Source organism: Panthera onca, chromosome B4 (genome assembly GCF_046562875.1).
Source record: "Panthera onca isolate mPanOnc1 chromosome B4, mPanOnc1 haplotype 2, whole genome shotgun sequence".
In the NCBI taxonomy this organism is placed as follows: domain Eukaryota; kingdom Metazoa; phylum Chordata; class Mammalia; order Carnivora; family Felidae; genus Panthera; species Panthera onca.
Window position 1 is genome coordinate 34886272 of NC_138345.1, and position 15986 is coordinate 34902257.

A 15986-nucleotide genomic window follows, 5' to 3' on the forward strand; every position below is an offset into this window, starting at 1 on the left:
GGGGTTTCCTCATACGGTGTTAGACCTGTCATCGAGGGGTTGGGATCATCTCTGTGAGGAAGGACACAGGGTTCCTCAGTTTTCCCAGGGGATGCTGTCTGTGGAGGACAGTTTTGGTTTGCTCTTATTCAGGTGACATTTCCAGAGACTGACAAGTACCAGGTGCTACTGTGTTAGCATCTGGAGGGATATAAAGGTGGGCAAGAGGTAGTCCTGTGAAAAGACTATCCTGACCTTCCTTTGATTCCTCTGTCTCACCCTCACACCTCTTCACCATTGGGCAATGTCACGACTCTGACCACCTCTCTCTGTCCTCCACTGCTGTCACCTGTGCTTCCAGGAACAGACTCCTGCTTTCCCTCTTGGCACATAACAGTGCATTCTTCTTTAAGCAGTTAGCACGCTGACTCAAAAACATGAATCCAATTATATAATTCCTGCTAAGGCCCTGCTCCATGTGGTTTCTGAGGGCAGTCAGGGTAAATCCACACCCCTTACAGATTTTGAAGGGTCTATATCCTCTAACCTTTTCTCTTACTCACTGCTCTCAGTTCCTAAAACAAGTGGAGCTTATCCCTGCCTGCCTCAGGACCTTTGCTCTCACCTCTCCCTCAAATGCTCTTCTGGCCTTTTCAACCTCTGGGCCTCAGTTTAATGAGGCCTTCCTGACAACCTTATCTCAAACAGGTGTCTCTTGCCTCAGTCATGCTCACCCTGTGGTGGCCTATTTTGCCCAGCATAGCACTTGCCCTATTCCTTAATCTCTTTGTCTCTGCACTACACTGTGAGCCCTGTGAGATAGTACCATGTCTCAACATCATCACTGAGGTGCTCAATAACCATTTGTAGAAAGAAAAGATGGAAAAATCAGTACTAGTAAGTAGAAATGACAGAGGGGCACATTTCAGTTCAATATAAAGAAGGATTCTCAACAGAGCTGCCTGTAGAAATAGGGGATCCCTTATGGCAGAAAGGAGGAATGTGTAAAGATTTCTGCATTGATGGAAGATTGATGATCTTAATGGTGTTTTCTTTTTTTTTTTAACGTTTGTTTATTTTTGAGACAGAGAGAGAGCATGAACGGGGGAGGGGCAGAGAGAGAGGGAGACACAGAATCGGAAGCAGGCTCCAGGCTCCGAGCTGTCAGCACAGAGCCCGATGCGGGGCTCGAACCCACGGACTGCGAGATCGTGACCTGAGTTGAAGTCGGACATTTAACCGACTGAGCCACCCAGGCGCCCCAATGGTGTTTTCTGATATTACCATTTGGATTCTCTTTTCCTTGTTCTCCAGTTTTGTAATTTGCATCCTGCATGCATGCATTAAACTTTCACTGAATGCCTCTCATAGGACACAGAATTGCATATGAAACAGTTCCTGCCTTCCAGGAATTGGGCAATCTAATTTTTGTCTTCACATCTTGAAAGTCTTCTCATGTCAAGTGCATGTGCATGTACGTGTGCATGTGTGTGTGCGCATACATTAATATGTAGGCTATTAGACGTTGTCACCTATCAGGTGACTGTTCCCTCTCCTGAAAGTACCTGTCACTTCAGATTTGGAAGGGAAATCCAGGTGGTCCTGATAAATCCAGGGAAACAAGGGGCCAAGGACAGAATGAGGGAATGAGGGGTATAGGGAGAGAAGGGGCCTCAGAGGAGGTGGAAGGAGTGGGAATGGAGTGACTATATCAGTTTACATAGACTTGTTACTTGAGAGTGGCTTGCTTTCATTCTGTCTCTGATTTGCTTATAAGGAAGAACATGAACATTTGCTGAGGACCCACTAGGTACAGAGCGACATCTCAGTTTGTTCATGTTTATTGTCTCAATTAGGGTGTGGTGGTTAGGGCTTGGCTTTTGAATCACCTAAACCTGTGTTAAAATCCCCCCAAAACCAACAGCAAAAAACTAGCTCTGCCATCTTGGACACATTACTTAGCTTTTCTCTGACCTTCAGTTTCCTAAATACCATCATACTAGTCTCACAGATTGATTGGGATAGTGAATGGAGAATATCTAATGCAATGTTCTTCAGACACTTAATATATATTACTTCCTTCCTTCCTTGTTCCTGAATGTTACTTAATTTAACATATTGGAATTGGTACACAATGGGTTCGTGTGTTTATTCACTGCTTCTTAAGTAGAAACAGGAGTACCAGGCTGGATAGGTTTTCCGGGGATGAATGAGATAATGAAATGGGGACTCTGCAAGACCAAAGAGTGAGCCAAAGTCAGGGAGGTCTATTCTTAAAAAGGCGAAGTGAGCAAGGCTATGCTCACCAACCTGCCTGTCATCACTGTTGTGTCCCTGGAACCAAGCACACTGCTGTGTCGGTGCTCAATACAGTATTTGTTGAGTTGTTGGTGAACTTTAGCCTATTTGGGAAACCTGGTCTGAAGTCTAATGGACTGGGAAAAAGAGTAGCTGGTGCCCCAGGGATCACCAGGGACACACCTTATATTCAGCCCACAATAGCAAGACTAATTCCAGACCACACTCTTCCCACCTTCCTTAGGGTCTTCCTTAGCTCAGGAACCTGGTGGGACAGGACCCATAGGGAAGGAGGCTCAGCACTTGCAGCTGACAAGGACTGGGGAAGTCCAGGGATGAACTGGCCGAGTCAGGAGAAAATCCACACTGTGGGATCCTTGAGCAAGAGACTGCTGTCTTACCCTGTCAAGAGGGCTCCCACCGTTATGAGTCAATTTCTGGTAGAAAATTAACAGCTGGAGAACAAGCGGGGAGGGTGAGGTAAACCATCTGGCTTTGTGAAGCCAGAGCAGCTGGGCTGAAGAAACTAAGACAGACAGAAGACAGCAGAAGCTGGGAATATTATGGGTAAGAAGCGGTGTCTGGAGCTGTGCTGCCCAATATAGCAGCTGCCGGCCACATTTGGCTATGTAATTTTAAATTAATTATAATAAATATATTTGAAAAACCCATCCTCTGCTGTACTAGCCACATTTCAAACATGCAATAGCCACAGAAGGCTATATTACTGACAGTGCATATGGAACATTGCAGAAAGTTCTATTAGATAGAGCTGGTCCAGAGGCCTCACTTCATCCCTTAGATTTGAAATGCCTTTGGACCCTAATTCGTTCTACAACAGGAAAGTCCTGAGGCTTCAGTTGCTCTTATTCAAGAAAGCTGGGGTACCAGGAGGGTCAATGAGGGATTTTCCTTTGGTTCTTTTGACCTCTCTGGACCATTCTCAGGCTAGGAAAGAGCTGAAAGGGGAGGTCAAGGTTTTGATCACAGGATGCTGCCAGGGTCAAATGCCCTTTAGCATCCTCCCCTGGGGGAGATACTGAGTGGGCAGCAGCCAAGGGGAAGGTGATACATCTCAGCAACAGCAGATCTGCTTCTTCATCCCTCCATGACCCATGTGAAAGTTTACAGGGAGCAGAGGAGTTAGGAGCCTTTTACTGCGGGGATTCCTACCTTTCTGGGCAACTGACTTCTGCTGAGGAGGACAAGCCTGGAGCCTCTCCTTCTCTCCCCACCTCCTCATTGTGCTTGCTGAGTCATTGTCAACAGTAAATCCCAGGCAGCCACGTGACATCATCACCCCTTCTGGTACTAAAACCTGTAGCTAACAGTGGAATATCTGTGACCAGGTTTTTGCCTCTCCCTCCACGGTGATGTCAGAGCTGCCCAAATGGGCTAAAGTCTTGGAACAACCCAGGATCATTCTATCAGCCACCAGGTGGCTGGTGGCTCCCCTTTCACCTGACATTCTCACCTTGGGTAAAGTCCAATCTGAAGTTTTCAATGGGATTGTACTGAATCTATGGGTCAGTTTGAAGAGAAATGACATGTTTATAATATTGAGTTTTTCAACTCATGGACATGATATTTCTCAACTTACTTAGTTGTCTTTAGTTCCTGTCTATGAAATTTTATAGTTTTCTCTGTAGAGATCTTAGACATTTTTGGTTACATTTATTCCTAGGCATTAGATATTTTTCAGCGCTTATTATAAAGTGTATCTTAAAATTTTTTCTGTCTTTGCTGATGCATTTCAATTCATTATAGAACAGTGCAGTTATTTAGTTACCTTCAGAAAATTTTAACCAAGACTTTTCCATGCTGACCAACTTGGTCCTGCACAATCAGGTAGGACCCAGGTACCATTCAATGTCTCCAAGTATCTCCTACTCTAGGGAAGGGATCTCCTTTGGCTTGCTATTAGGTGTAGAATCAATACTACTATTACCTACTGCATTCTCTTCAGACATCACCACAGATCTCTGAGGTGGGGGACTGATTGCTCTAAACTGGTTTATATTCACCCATAGTTTTTGGTGTGTTTCGAATAGAGTGTCAACTTAAGGAGTGGGGCAGTTGGATTTAGGGCAGGGATTTACTTGAGTAAATTCAGTTTCCATAGTGTGGTGAGGAGAACAGAAATCAAGAACTTGGCAACATCAATCACCATGAAGACAATGAAAGAACAAAGTAAGAGAACAAAGTGATCAGCCAACTCTGACCAACCAACCAATCACAGACACTGAAAGAATAGAGAAGAAAAGTCAAGCACTGGGAACTTCAGGTAACTTCTCCCTGGTTACAATTGATGCCAGTCTTCTACACCCTTGCTATCTAACTGATCTTTCACACCCAATGCTTATAAGTGCAGACTCATTCATATCATAGATAAATAATCATTATAGTGAAATAAAAGGTGCTGAAGAGAATCTCAGTTAATGGTGAGATATGAAAGCTGTTCTGTATTTCAGGTCACTGTATACACCACTGGTTCTTGGCTTATAACACCAGGGCTTCAAGTTGTTTCTGGTTTGATTTTATGCCAATTTTGGAGGATGCTTTTCTTGGAGTCTATTCCCTAAATGAAGAACATAGCTTAATGAGAAACTAGGACACCCTGTTCTCTTCAAGTCTCCTTCCAACTGGTCAACCTTCCTTGCTTGGCCAGCCAGGTCCAGTGACCCTTACCCCTCTTATTATCAGAAGTACCTTTTGAGGTATTCACAGAAAATATCCATTTTTCTCTCAATTTACACCACAGTTTGACCCTGGCATGTGTGAAATGCAGTTGACCCCAGGATAGCTCTCTTATTTCTTTGGGAAAAGTTTCTCTTAATTTATTCCATCTTCTCACAATAGAAAACTAGGGATTGAGACAACTAGGAGTCACTCTATGGTTTAGACCACATCAGCTAGCTACTTCCTAGAAAATGGCTTACTCCTTGATCTGCAGGATTTAGGTAAGGGTGTCTTTCAGGCATAAGCCCCTGCAGGGATCAATTTCATTTTCTTCTTAGGGCAGTTTGCTTAATACATCTTCTGTACTTATGAGGTATAATTCAGAAAGTCCAATGCAGGGTTCTGAAGACTACATCAGACACCATCAGAGACACATCTGAGTCAACTGTGGAATGACTCAAGGCTTTGAAATATTTAAACCATATGTCTCATGAAACTAGGTGAAAACGATGCCAGTTTCTCTACTAGAGGCTGTCATCTGAGACTGAAGCTCAACTTGGCAATGATCCTGTATTCCAAGCCTCACTGGTCACGTTGCTGTGGGCTGTGAACCTGTCAGTACTGCTGAGCCACATGACTTGGAATAGGACCACAGGTAAGCAGAGGTACTGTGGGCCCCATGGAAGGTGGCCAGGGACATTTAGTGGTCTTTTCTAGGCCAGGACAATATTTATGCCCCTGAATAAGACTGGGTTTGGAAGGGAAAGTGAAAAGAGTATATTTTCTGCACTGGAGGAGGTAGGAAAACACCATTATTTTCACCAAATGACATTTATTAAGAGTCTTATCCTCTGAAAATTAGCCAAGATTCACAGGCATTCTTTGAGAGAAGGAGTAAGTATTACAAGAATATTGTCTGTCTTATCTTTGAAGTCTCTCAAAGGTTGTTTCCCTCTTTCTGAAAAGTACCCAGCAGAACACCTGACATGGAAGGTGCTTGCTAACAGCTTGGCACAGTGGAAATGACATCGACTATAAAGTCAGAGGCACCAGATTCTATTCCCAGTTCTGCCACTTAATAATGGTGTAATTAATATTACACTTAATTGCTCTGAGCTTCATTTCCCTCTTTCCTAAAAAGAGGATGCTAATACCTTTCTTATGATGGTGTTTTGAAGATTATATGCAATTAGATATGTGTAGCACATGGCAGGTTATTCAGAAATGTTAGTTGAATTTTAATTCAAAGAAGATGACATCATGGTAAATGAATACAGATCCAATAGCCAAGGAGCACCCCCTCTGTCCCAATTAATCCCAGGACAAGTAAAAATTTGAATAAAAATGGAATATATGGTCAAGGACTCTTCCTTTTTGTCTCTTTTTGATGTGTTGTATCTGTAAAAACTAGTAAAGGAGGGGGAGAGAAGGCTCAAAAAGCTGGAGAGGTTTCCTCAAGTGTGGAGCCATATGATTCTCTTAAAACCAACTCTTTCCTTCTTATTGCTCTCCAAAAGGGGTTGTGGTAGCCAGAGAAGCCACTGAGTTGCTGCTATACCCTCCCTCAGGAGTAGCTGCCCATGTTGTGAATCCCAAGCCAGGGGATGCCAGTGATTCTGACCTGTCTTCAGGGGTGGAAGATGGTGGGTGATATTCAAGTCAGTTTACTCCTCCATTATCCAGGAGAAGGGAGTAGGGCTGGTTAGGGGGGCACAGAGAATCCAAGATGACAGGCAATCCAACCTTCCCTACCCTGCCTCATTCAGCCAATAGTTCTAAACTTTCTTCCAGGCTTTGTTTCTAGAAGTTGCTTATAATGTCTGCTTATAAGACATTTGCCCTTTTTGTACTGGAAAGTGCAAGGGAACAATGATGTAGCCTCTGAGGAGGGGAACAGGAGGTCCCCATAGGCTGGAATGCTGAGCCCTGAGCAAATGAAGCCCTGGCTGAGCTTGAGGGTGGTCTGTGCAGCTGATAAAGTGAGAGAAGAGTAGAACAGCAGCCTGAGTGAATCTGGGGGGCTGGTTGTGAAGAGGTTTGGTTTGCCAGTTGGTGGGAATAGCTTATTCTAGATTATGTGTTGGGGGACCATCATCTGCCTCCTTGGAAGAAGAGGCTTGGCTCAGGGAGGAATCTGTTTCCTGTATATCCCAGCCGTGGACTAGAGTAGAGACTTTATCTCAAGGGGTTGTCCTGGTCCAACTCCTGGTAGATTTAGGAGGTATAACATTTGTCTTCCAAGAACATGGGGTCTTTCACTGATTAGTTTTGCCCCTCACTCTCCTTCTTTCAATACTGGCACTCCTTCCTCCCCTTCTTCTCCATCTCTCTGGTCCCTGCCGATCAGATACCTTTTTCAGAGGCCTACCTTGGGTTTGAAGGCAATGAGCTTCAGAATCATCTCCACAGTGAAGAGGCCAGTGAAGAGCATGTTGAGGATGTTCATGGCGATTTTGAATAGGCAGCTCTGGCCATAGTGCTGAGGGGAGGGGAAAGATTGTGAAAATGAGGTGGGAACATCCCTATTCCTCACCACCCTCCTCTCAACAGAGATCTTCTTTGAACTAAAACCTGGAAGGCCATTCACATCTCAATGGGCAGTAAGATGGACTCAGGAAAACCTGCAAATTCTTCCCTTCTCTGCTAGCTCTGAAAATGCAGGTTGGCAGAATTCTGTGTTCCTGCTTTGATTGGTTATGACAACTTTATGGAGACTTCTGGCTTTCAGGAGAGCTCAAGCACAAGTTGACTTCCCTGAAGACAGGTGGATATAGAACCAACCTCTACACCCATGCCTCACTGACAATAATGAGCTCTTCAAGCTCCCCCTCTGTTCTCCATTTCCTTCACTCTAAATGTTTTCTTAACCCAGGCTCCTATGGATTCTTTCATAAGATGCCAGAGAGGAGCTCATCCTTGAAAGGGACATTTATCTTTCTCTATCTGGGAAAAGAAGACAGTTCTGCTCTTTCTGCTTCCTTGGTCAATATGAAGATGACACGCTAGAGACAGCCAGGCAGGTCTTCTACACTTCATATCCTTCCCTAGCATTCTCCCTCCGGCAGGCATCACGTATCCAGGGCCCCCCTTGCACTGACCTGCATTGCCAAGCAGATGGTGTTGAGCAGGATGAGGACGAACATCAGGTATTCAAAGTAGGTGGAGTTGACCACATACCACACTTTGTACTGGTGCTGGTTTTTGGGGATGTACCTCCGCAGGGGCCGGGCCTTGAGGGCATATTCCACACACTGTCGCTGGGAGGGAGGCAGCGGGAGGGTTGGGGTGGGAATGGAGAGAGGGGGTTAGTAACCTGGATGATGTGGGTGGGGATGGCAGAGGAGGGGGGATGTGGATGAAATTATACACCTTGGGAGTCAGAGAAATAATCTACTGCTCTACCTCATTTATAGGATTGAGAGACTATTTGGACTTTAAAAAAATTTTTCTGTAACTCCCTAAATGAAGGAAAGAATTGCCTCTAGTCAATCTCCTTACCAAGATTTAGTCATGGAGTTTGTGTCTCATTTTCTCAACTTGGTAATGTCTGGTATGCTGCCAATACTTAGTTGGCATTTGATAAATACTGAATGACAGTTCCTCTTCCCATTGGTTATTTCCTATACCACAGATGCTCCTTGGGGCACTTCCCTCCTCAACTTTTCCTCCTATCCTAAGTCAATCTTCCTTATTTACCCATGTACACAAGATCTGAAGATAGTTCATGGATAGGGGAGGAGATCTTAGGCTGATGACATTCCTGAGACTCCAGAACAGATCTAGTTCATTTCTCTGCACTGTGCCCAGATTCCTATGTCAGGAACTGGCAAGTCATTCCAGCCTCTTCCTTTACTCTCAGCCTCCACACCCAATCTCTAAGCCTGACCAATTTTATTTCCTCTTATTTTCTCCACCTCCACTATCATTAACCTGATAGTAGATGAGGGTCTAATCATCTCTCATCTATATTTTCTAATTGGTCTCCTTCTTTCCTGTCTTTCTTCCAATCCAGAGGTCATAGAACAGCCAGAATGACGAGTCTAAACTCAAGATGTTGACATCAAAGTCCATGAGGGGTCCAGCTGGTCTAACTGGTGTAGAGCTGAGTGTCTTGTGCTATGTGCTTTCCCATATGAGACCTTAAGTTACTCACACACAGGGATATAACTCCTCCTTACTCTCCCCATTGAGGAGTCTAGCTGGGGAACTGACCTCAGTGACAACATGTTGCAGCCCACTGTAACAGCTTCATTCTTCACTGATGGAGTTGCCAACTTTCTCAGAGGCCACAGAATACCTTACTGTCCTGGCATTATCACATTATTCCTACTGAAGCCTCTTTCTTGCCCCCACCTCATGCACAGGCCTCTGTGTTTTACTTAAACCATTTAAGAGTTTTCTAAGGCCCTTCTCTTCCTCACCCCTGAAATCCTCACTGCCTCATTGTTCTAGTTTCTTTCTTCATTATCAGTGTGCCAACCCACGTGGGCACTTATTAACTTGTTAACTTCTAAGAGATAGGGTGTGAGGTTTTTTCTCACAGCATCTATCATGGAGTCTCCTTAAGTAGGTGCTTAACAAATATTTGTTGGCTGAATGCCAGATTCAGGATTTGCAGACATTTGCATTTCTTTTGTCCAGGGCCTTCCCGAAGACTGACAGCCCTATTCCCTTGTTGAGGAGCAGACAGATGATCTTAGCATCTGCATAGATCTCTCTTCTGACCTCAGCCTCTCTTCTGGGTTGGCCACAGGCTGCCAACTGCTGTTATTCCTCGCATGCTCCCCACCCGGACCTGCCACCTGTTCCTCTCTTCCTAGAAAGCTACCTGGTTCTTGTCCAGTTCACAGTTCTTGTATTCCTGCTCCCCCTGCTCCTGGAAGGTGACGATGACAAAACCCACGAAGATGTTCATCATGAAGAAGGCAATGATGATGATGTAGATGATGAAAAAGATGGAGATCTCCACACGGTAGTTGTAGATGGGGCCCTTGTCTTCTGTGTGGGAGTCGATGGAGCGGTACAGCAGCCTGCAGGAGGAGACAGGCCCCACAGAGGGAACCGGAGAAGCAGTGTCACTTCTGTGGAATGACAGCACCACTACTCCTAGGTATCCTCAGGATCAAGGGTGCTGGAAACAGCTCTAGGCTGGGAGTCAGAAGATCTGGGTTCAAGTTCCAGCTCTGCCACTTACTGGAGTGGAACCATGGACAAATCACTTAATCTCTTTGAGCCTCAGATTCTTCATTTGTGAAATGGAGAGACAATAATTCCTGACTTTCCTACCTGGCAAGATAGTTGATATAGTGTATATGAGGGTGTTTTGAAACTGTCAAGAATTTGTAAAATGAGTCATGGACATTGATTTCAAATACTGGAAACATTAGTAAATATTGAAACAGCTTTGCAAACTGGCATAGGCTCAGAGGATGTTACAGTGAGCATAAAATAAATCTATCTGAGAGCAAATATCCATTTTGATAAAAATATTAGATAAAAATGACCCAAGCTTATTCAGATCATCAACAATGGTTTGGGTTTATACTTAGGTAGTTTATATATGTATGCCATTATATGTGTATGTTTCTCTTCATGGACAGGGATTAACTCCTCTCTTTCTTTTGTTACTCTGCACAGTACTTGGTTATTCTCTAGGTATCATCTATATTTTACCATATAATAATGGGACTCTTATCTAAGATCCATGTGTGGTTACTGACTTAGGAATATTTAGAATTTTCTTTCTTTTAGATGATAATTTCCCTGGAGTGCACTGGGTGGGGCGTATGGGGAAGCAGGTGTCTATACAAAGATATATGGAACACCTGATGCACAAGCTGCCTGGTAGAGGTGATAACACTGTAAAGGGCCAACCAGGCTGGTCTAGGCATGATCTCTGCAGAGGAATTTGGACTCAGGCTTCCATCCGTTTCTTACTTTTCACCGTAATTATAGACAAGGCTTTTTCCAAGGAGACTGAGGTAGAGTCTAAAACAGATATCTTTGCCATCTCTACCCACATTGAGTGCATTTTGGGATCAGTAATTTTGAATCCTGTCTAAGGGCTATCTAAGGGCTCATACCTAGAGAAACTCACCCCATTCCTATGTGTCATTAGAGTAATGATAAAGACCCCTATCATTGCAGCTCACTCTGAAGTAGGGAAGGAGAGCTAAAAGAAGATCATTTTTGGTTGGAATTTCTGAAAATTTGACATCTTCCAGAAAAAGAATAGCCTATGTTTCAGCAGTGACCATGGTATGCAGATTGTCTAGGAACAAACCCTCATTGTTTGGGGAGGACACAGGTAAGCACAACCTGAGTGTGGGACAGTAATAAAACTTGGGGGAATAGCTTGGGCTCTAATATCAGGGTGGACAGGCTGTGACTTGCATACTCACTCTGGCCACCCCTCAAAAGTGGAGACGGTAAAGAGCGCCATCATGGCTGCCAGAACATTGTCAAAGTCAAACTTGCTGTTTTCCCAGCTGCGAGGCTGGATGATGGGGTGGTCAACTTCCCCATCCTTGTATGTGATGTAGTTACCCCTGAGAAAGAAGGAAGAGTTAATTATTGTGTTTCTCACCCTCCTTCACACCTGACCCACCAATGACTCCTGGCTTGCTGGGTGGGATGAGACTGGCTAGGCTTAAACCCCACAGTGTGAGCCGTTGTGAAGAACTTCAGTGGGTAGACCTTTCAAGAATAGATAATCTTACATTTCATGTCAACAGTATCACATTACCCAAAGGTAGAAGTCCACCTGTCAGTGCTATCTGAGAAAGAATGGACTGTCCATCCTCTCAGGCCAAGTCACTAACCTCCCAGAATTAACTATCCTTGGTGCTGGCTGCCCTCCAGCTTGTACTCACTTGCATTCCGCCTCGGTCTGCTTGGAACTATCTGAACAGGTGTAGAGCTTTCCCTGGAAGGCAAAAGAACAAAGTGATTGGAGATATTCATTAATCAATGAATCAGTCAAGAAATGATTAGTGATCATGTCTATAGCCCAGCACTGTGCTAGGAACTTGGGGCAAAAAGTACAAGGTGAGCAGAATCTAAGGGAAGCCATGACTCACATATACCAAGCAGTCAGTGAATAAAGATGCTCAGTGCTGGATGTACCATTGAAATTTTTAAAAAAGGGGGGAACTCCACTCCACAAGAGCTGGACTCTTTTGGCTGGCCTAAAGAAGGTGGAAGTGGAACAGGTCTCAGAGGGACAAATTAAATGGCCGGAAATCAGGTGAATTTATATGGTCAGTGGGAGAGGGCAGGGGGAAGAATGCTTCAGAAATAAAAGGATTAAGGCAGAAAGAGCAGAAACCAAGGAAGCCAGCCTCACTGTAGCCGGGGGGGGGGGGGGGGGGCCTTGTCAAGAGGCAGTGAGAGAGAACCTGGATGGATGCAGTGTTCTGAAAGCTGGCTGGAGAAGGGTGGATTTGATGCTGTCAATAATGGGGGACCACTGCGGGGGTTTGAGCAGGTGACTGGCACGAGGCTTCAGAGGATAAAAGTCCCTCTCCCTTTCTTGCTAGAAGGAAGGGAAGGGATCAGAAAGGCAGTCTGCGCTGCAAGACCAAGGGGGTCCTTGGCTTGGTGGAGAGTCCTCCTTCCCAGTGGGGGATGCTGAGGGAGGGTGTTTGGAGGTTCCACTCATCCTAAGTCTGACCCAGGCCGCTGCCCTCTTTTGAGTGTATCTGCCAGCAATCTTTCTCAGGCATGCTGACAGGAGGGGAAGGAAGCAGGAGCACAGATCAGAGCCAAGCTATTACCTTGAAAAGCTGGACCCCGATGCAGGCGAACATGAACTGGAGCAGCGTGGTGACAATCACGATATTCCCTATGGTCCGGATGGCGACAAACACGCACTGGACCACGTGCTGTGGTAGGAAGGGAAGGCAGGGGACAGGTTTCAGGAAGTGCCTACAGCCTGAGCTTCCGTTAGCCAAGGCACGAACCTCTCTGAGGGAGGCTCATGGACAGCCCCTTTGTCACCAGAGTGAAAATATGACTCAAAGAGGCCAAGCACCTTCCCAGGTTCACACGGTGATGGGATCCAATGGAACTCAAAGTCCCTTGTTGGGCTTTAGGTGACTATAGGGACAAAAGCTCTGCTAGTTTCCCATTTTATAGGTGGAGGAATATGGGGGCCTCATCTTCATGTGGGGGCCCTGGGTTTGTGTGTGTGTCTCTTTTATGCACAAATTTTGCTTAGAAGTTCTGATTTTGTTTTTTTTTTAAGTTTATTTTATTTATTTTAAGAGAGAGAGAGAGTGCAGGGGAGGGGCAAAGAGGGAGAAAGAGAGAATCCCAAGCAGGCTCCATGTAGCTGGGCACAGAGCCTGATGGGGGGTTTGAATTCGTGAACCATGAGATCATGCCCTGAGCTGAAACCAAGAGTCAGACACTTGACTGACTGAGCCACCCAGGAGCCCCTAGAAGTTCTGATTTTGAACAGCTGCCTATCCTTGTTCTCTTCACCCTGAAGTGGGACTAGAGGTACAGGCTGGAGAGTCCAGGCTCTAACACAGCAGCCATTTGCTCTGGCCATTTTTCCTCTGTCCAGCCCTCCACCCCCACCCCCCTGCCTCACTTATATCCCCCCAGTCCACAGCTGGGTTGATGCTTGCTCTGCTGATGGCTCCTCACCTAGGCCCACTCTTCTCACCTTTAGCCCCTTGGCCCTGTTGATGGCCCTCAGGGGCCTGAGGACTCGCAGAACTCGCAAGATCTTCACCACATTAATTGCACTGGACCTGGGAGAGAGAAACAGGGCAGGGGAGTAAGCTCCTGTTGTGGTGGAGCAGGAAATAATGTGAGGGGGTGTCCTGACAGGCTGACCCCAGGCAAACTTGAGAAAGTGTAAAGTCTGTTTTGAGGACTTTCTTATCCTGGGACAATTCTCTACTCCCATCTACCATCCTAGAAGAGCCTGGAACTTGCCAGTGACCCTGGGACTTCCTGTTGGTGTGTAATAATATGAAAAGCAATTTACCAGAAGTTATTAGCAATATAATGTGTTACTCAGGGGAGCTTTAGTAAAGAAAAGAGAACCCCAGCTCTGTCGCTTAACAGCCAATTCACAGAGGATAAATTCCCTAACTTTTTCATCTGTAAAGTGGACCTCATAAGTTGTTGCAGGGATTAAATGAGGAAACAGTATCTGCATCATTTGCAGTGTGCTTGGTGCATATTATGAACCGAATAAATGGTAGCTTTTATTATTATGTCTGATGAAGACATCACCGATCTTGAAGAAATGTTATACAGATGGTGGAGCTTCAGGCCTTGTTGGCTGGAGGTGATGGAGGAGCTATTCTGGTGTTCTCCAGGCAGTTGCCCATTACAGGTGTATATAAAACCACCCGTTCATAACACAGGACTTGAAGGAATGAATTCTACACAGCAGGTTCCACATGCCTGGATGCTAGGGCTTGGCCAGGATTTCTGGGAGCCTCGGCTTTTGCTGTTCCCTAGTGGAAATGAGGCACTAAGGTGCAGTTCTCTCCACAAGTCCCTCGGCAGGAAGCCTGCATGGTTTCTGGAGTTATCCATCCATCCAGGTGGGCTCTATCTCAACCCTCACACACTACCCATTTGCTTGAGATATCCTCACAGTCTTTCAGAGAGCCTTGTACCCACTTTGGGACCTAAAAAATGTATGACACATCAGCATGAGGTTAGGATAATGTGCTCAGGAGGGAGCTGGTAGATCTGATTTCTCTGGTTCACAGTTCTTTTATCTGAAAGGATTCAAAGGGCATTCCTAGTTATCCAAGTATCTCAGGGAGGGAGTCTGTTTGTACTGAATGGCAATGGAAGGGATTTTAAGGTTAGGTACAGAAAGCACAGACTAAAGGGGGGGTGGTTCTTGGTTCAAGGTTAAATAGTAGTTTAGTGGTAGTGCTGGGATTAGAATCTAGACCTGTAGGCTCCCAGCAGACAGCTAAGATGATCACAGAGATGATAACAGATGATCACAGAGAGTGTCTCACTCCTGTTCCTCCCATGTCTGCTCTTTCTAGGCTTACCATGAAAACACCCTTGGGAAAGGACACCCAGGACCCCTTTCCTCTGCCATTGGTATGACCTTGGGCACATCTCATGCCCCGAATCTCAGTCTTCCTATCTATAAAATGGTGGTAACAGTCCCTGCCCTGCCTGCAGCTTTTTTTGTGAGGACAGTAGAAGATTGTGCATGTGAAAGGGCTTTTAAGTTGAAGGCAGAGTTAATGTTATCAGCAGATAGAACTTGGGAGAAATTAGTAATTGGCTCCTTTTAAACCTGAGCAAATTGGCAACCTTGGTTGTATGGTGGAGTCACCCAGAGAACTTTTAAAATTCTTAAAGCCTGAGCCTGTAGCCCAGACCAATTAGATAAAAACTTGGGGAGAGGGATCTAGGCAAATGTCTTTCCTGAAACTACTCAGTCCATTCCACTATGCAGCCAAGACTGAAAATCTGTAATTCCTCTCTTTCTCTGTCCTCCACTCCCTTCTTCTCATCAGGTGCTTTGACTGGAGAGAGAAAGGGAGGGAAGATGGACTGGAATATCAGGGCTGGTTATGGCAATGGAGGGCCCTTGGAGCCGAGGGTAGCCAAGGGCACTGGGCAGGTAGTAGAGGAGATATGAAGGCCCTGGAGGCATTCCTCTCATTATAACTGGGCCTGGTCCTGCCTGTCATGCCAAGATCCATATATTTTAAACATATTCTGGCTGGATGGACATACCCCCCAAGTGTCACACCATTGAGGATGTGACAAAAAGCCATCATGTTGTACAATTCAGGGGTCCCTCCCTGTTCCTGTCATAGAGTGGTGGCCATGCAAGACTTCAGAGTCTTGATCGTTCTCTCTGACACCCATTTCTAGTTGTGTGGCCTCATCATTGGCTGAGGGAGTCCTACTCACTGGATGCCAAAGGAGATGAGGGACACGCTGACCACCAGCAGGTCCAAGATGTTGAAGTAGTTCCGGCAGAAAGAGCCCTTGTGTAGGAAAGCCCCATAAGCAGTCATCTGCAGGGA

At 45.5% G+C, this 15986-nt stretch overlaps 1 protein-coding gene across 1 annotated transcript in view; it reads right to left on the reverse strand.

The window, feature by feature from the left end:
• Positions 1-15986, reverse strand: part of CACNA1C (calcium voltage-gated channel subunit alpha1 C) — a 664490-nt gene that overhangs the window by 77597 nt on the left and 570907 nt on the right. The window contains exons 23-30 of the mRNA XM_081796086.1: positions 15871-15977; positions 13628-13715; positions 12732-12839; positions 11829-11881; positions 11358-11504; positions 9785-9986; positions 8055-8213; positions 7325-7435 (exon numbers count right to left, since the gene is read on the reverse strand). Of these exons, the coding sequence (XP_081652212.1) occupies positions 7325-7435; positions 8055-8213; positions 9785-9986; positions 11358-11504; positions 11829-11881; positions 12732-12839; positions 13628-13715; positions 15871-15977 (975 nt within the window). The remainder of the gene's footprint in view (positions 1-7324; positions 7436-8054; positions 8214-9784; positions 9987-11357; positions 11505-11828; positions 11882-12731; positions 12840-13627; positions 13716-15870; positions 15978-15986) is intronic.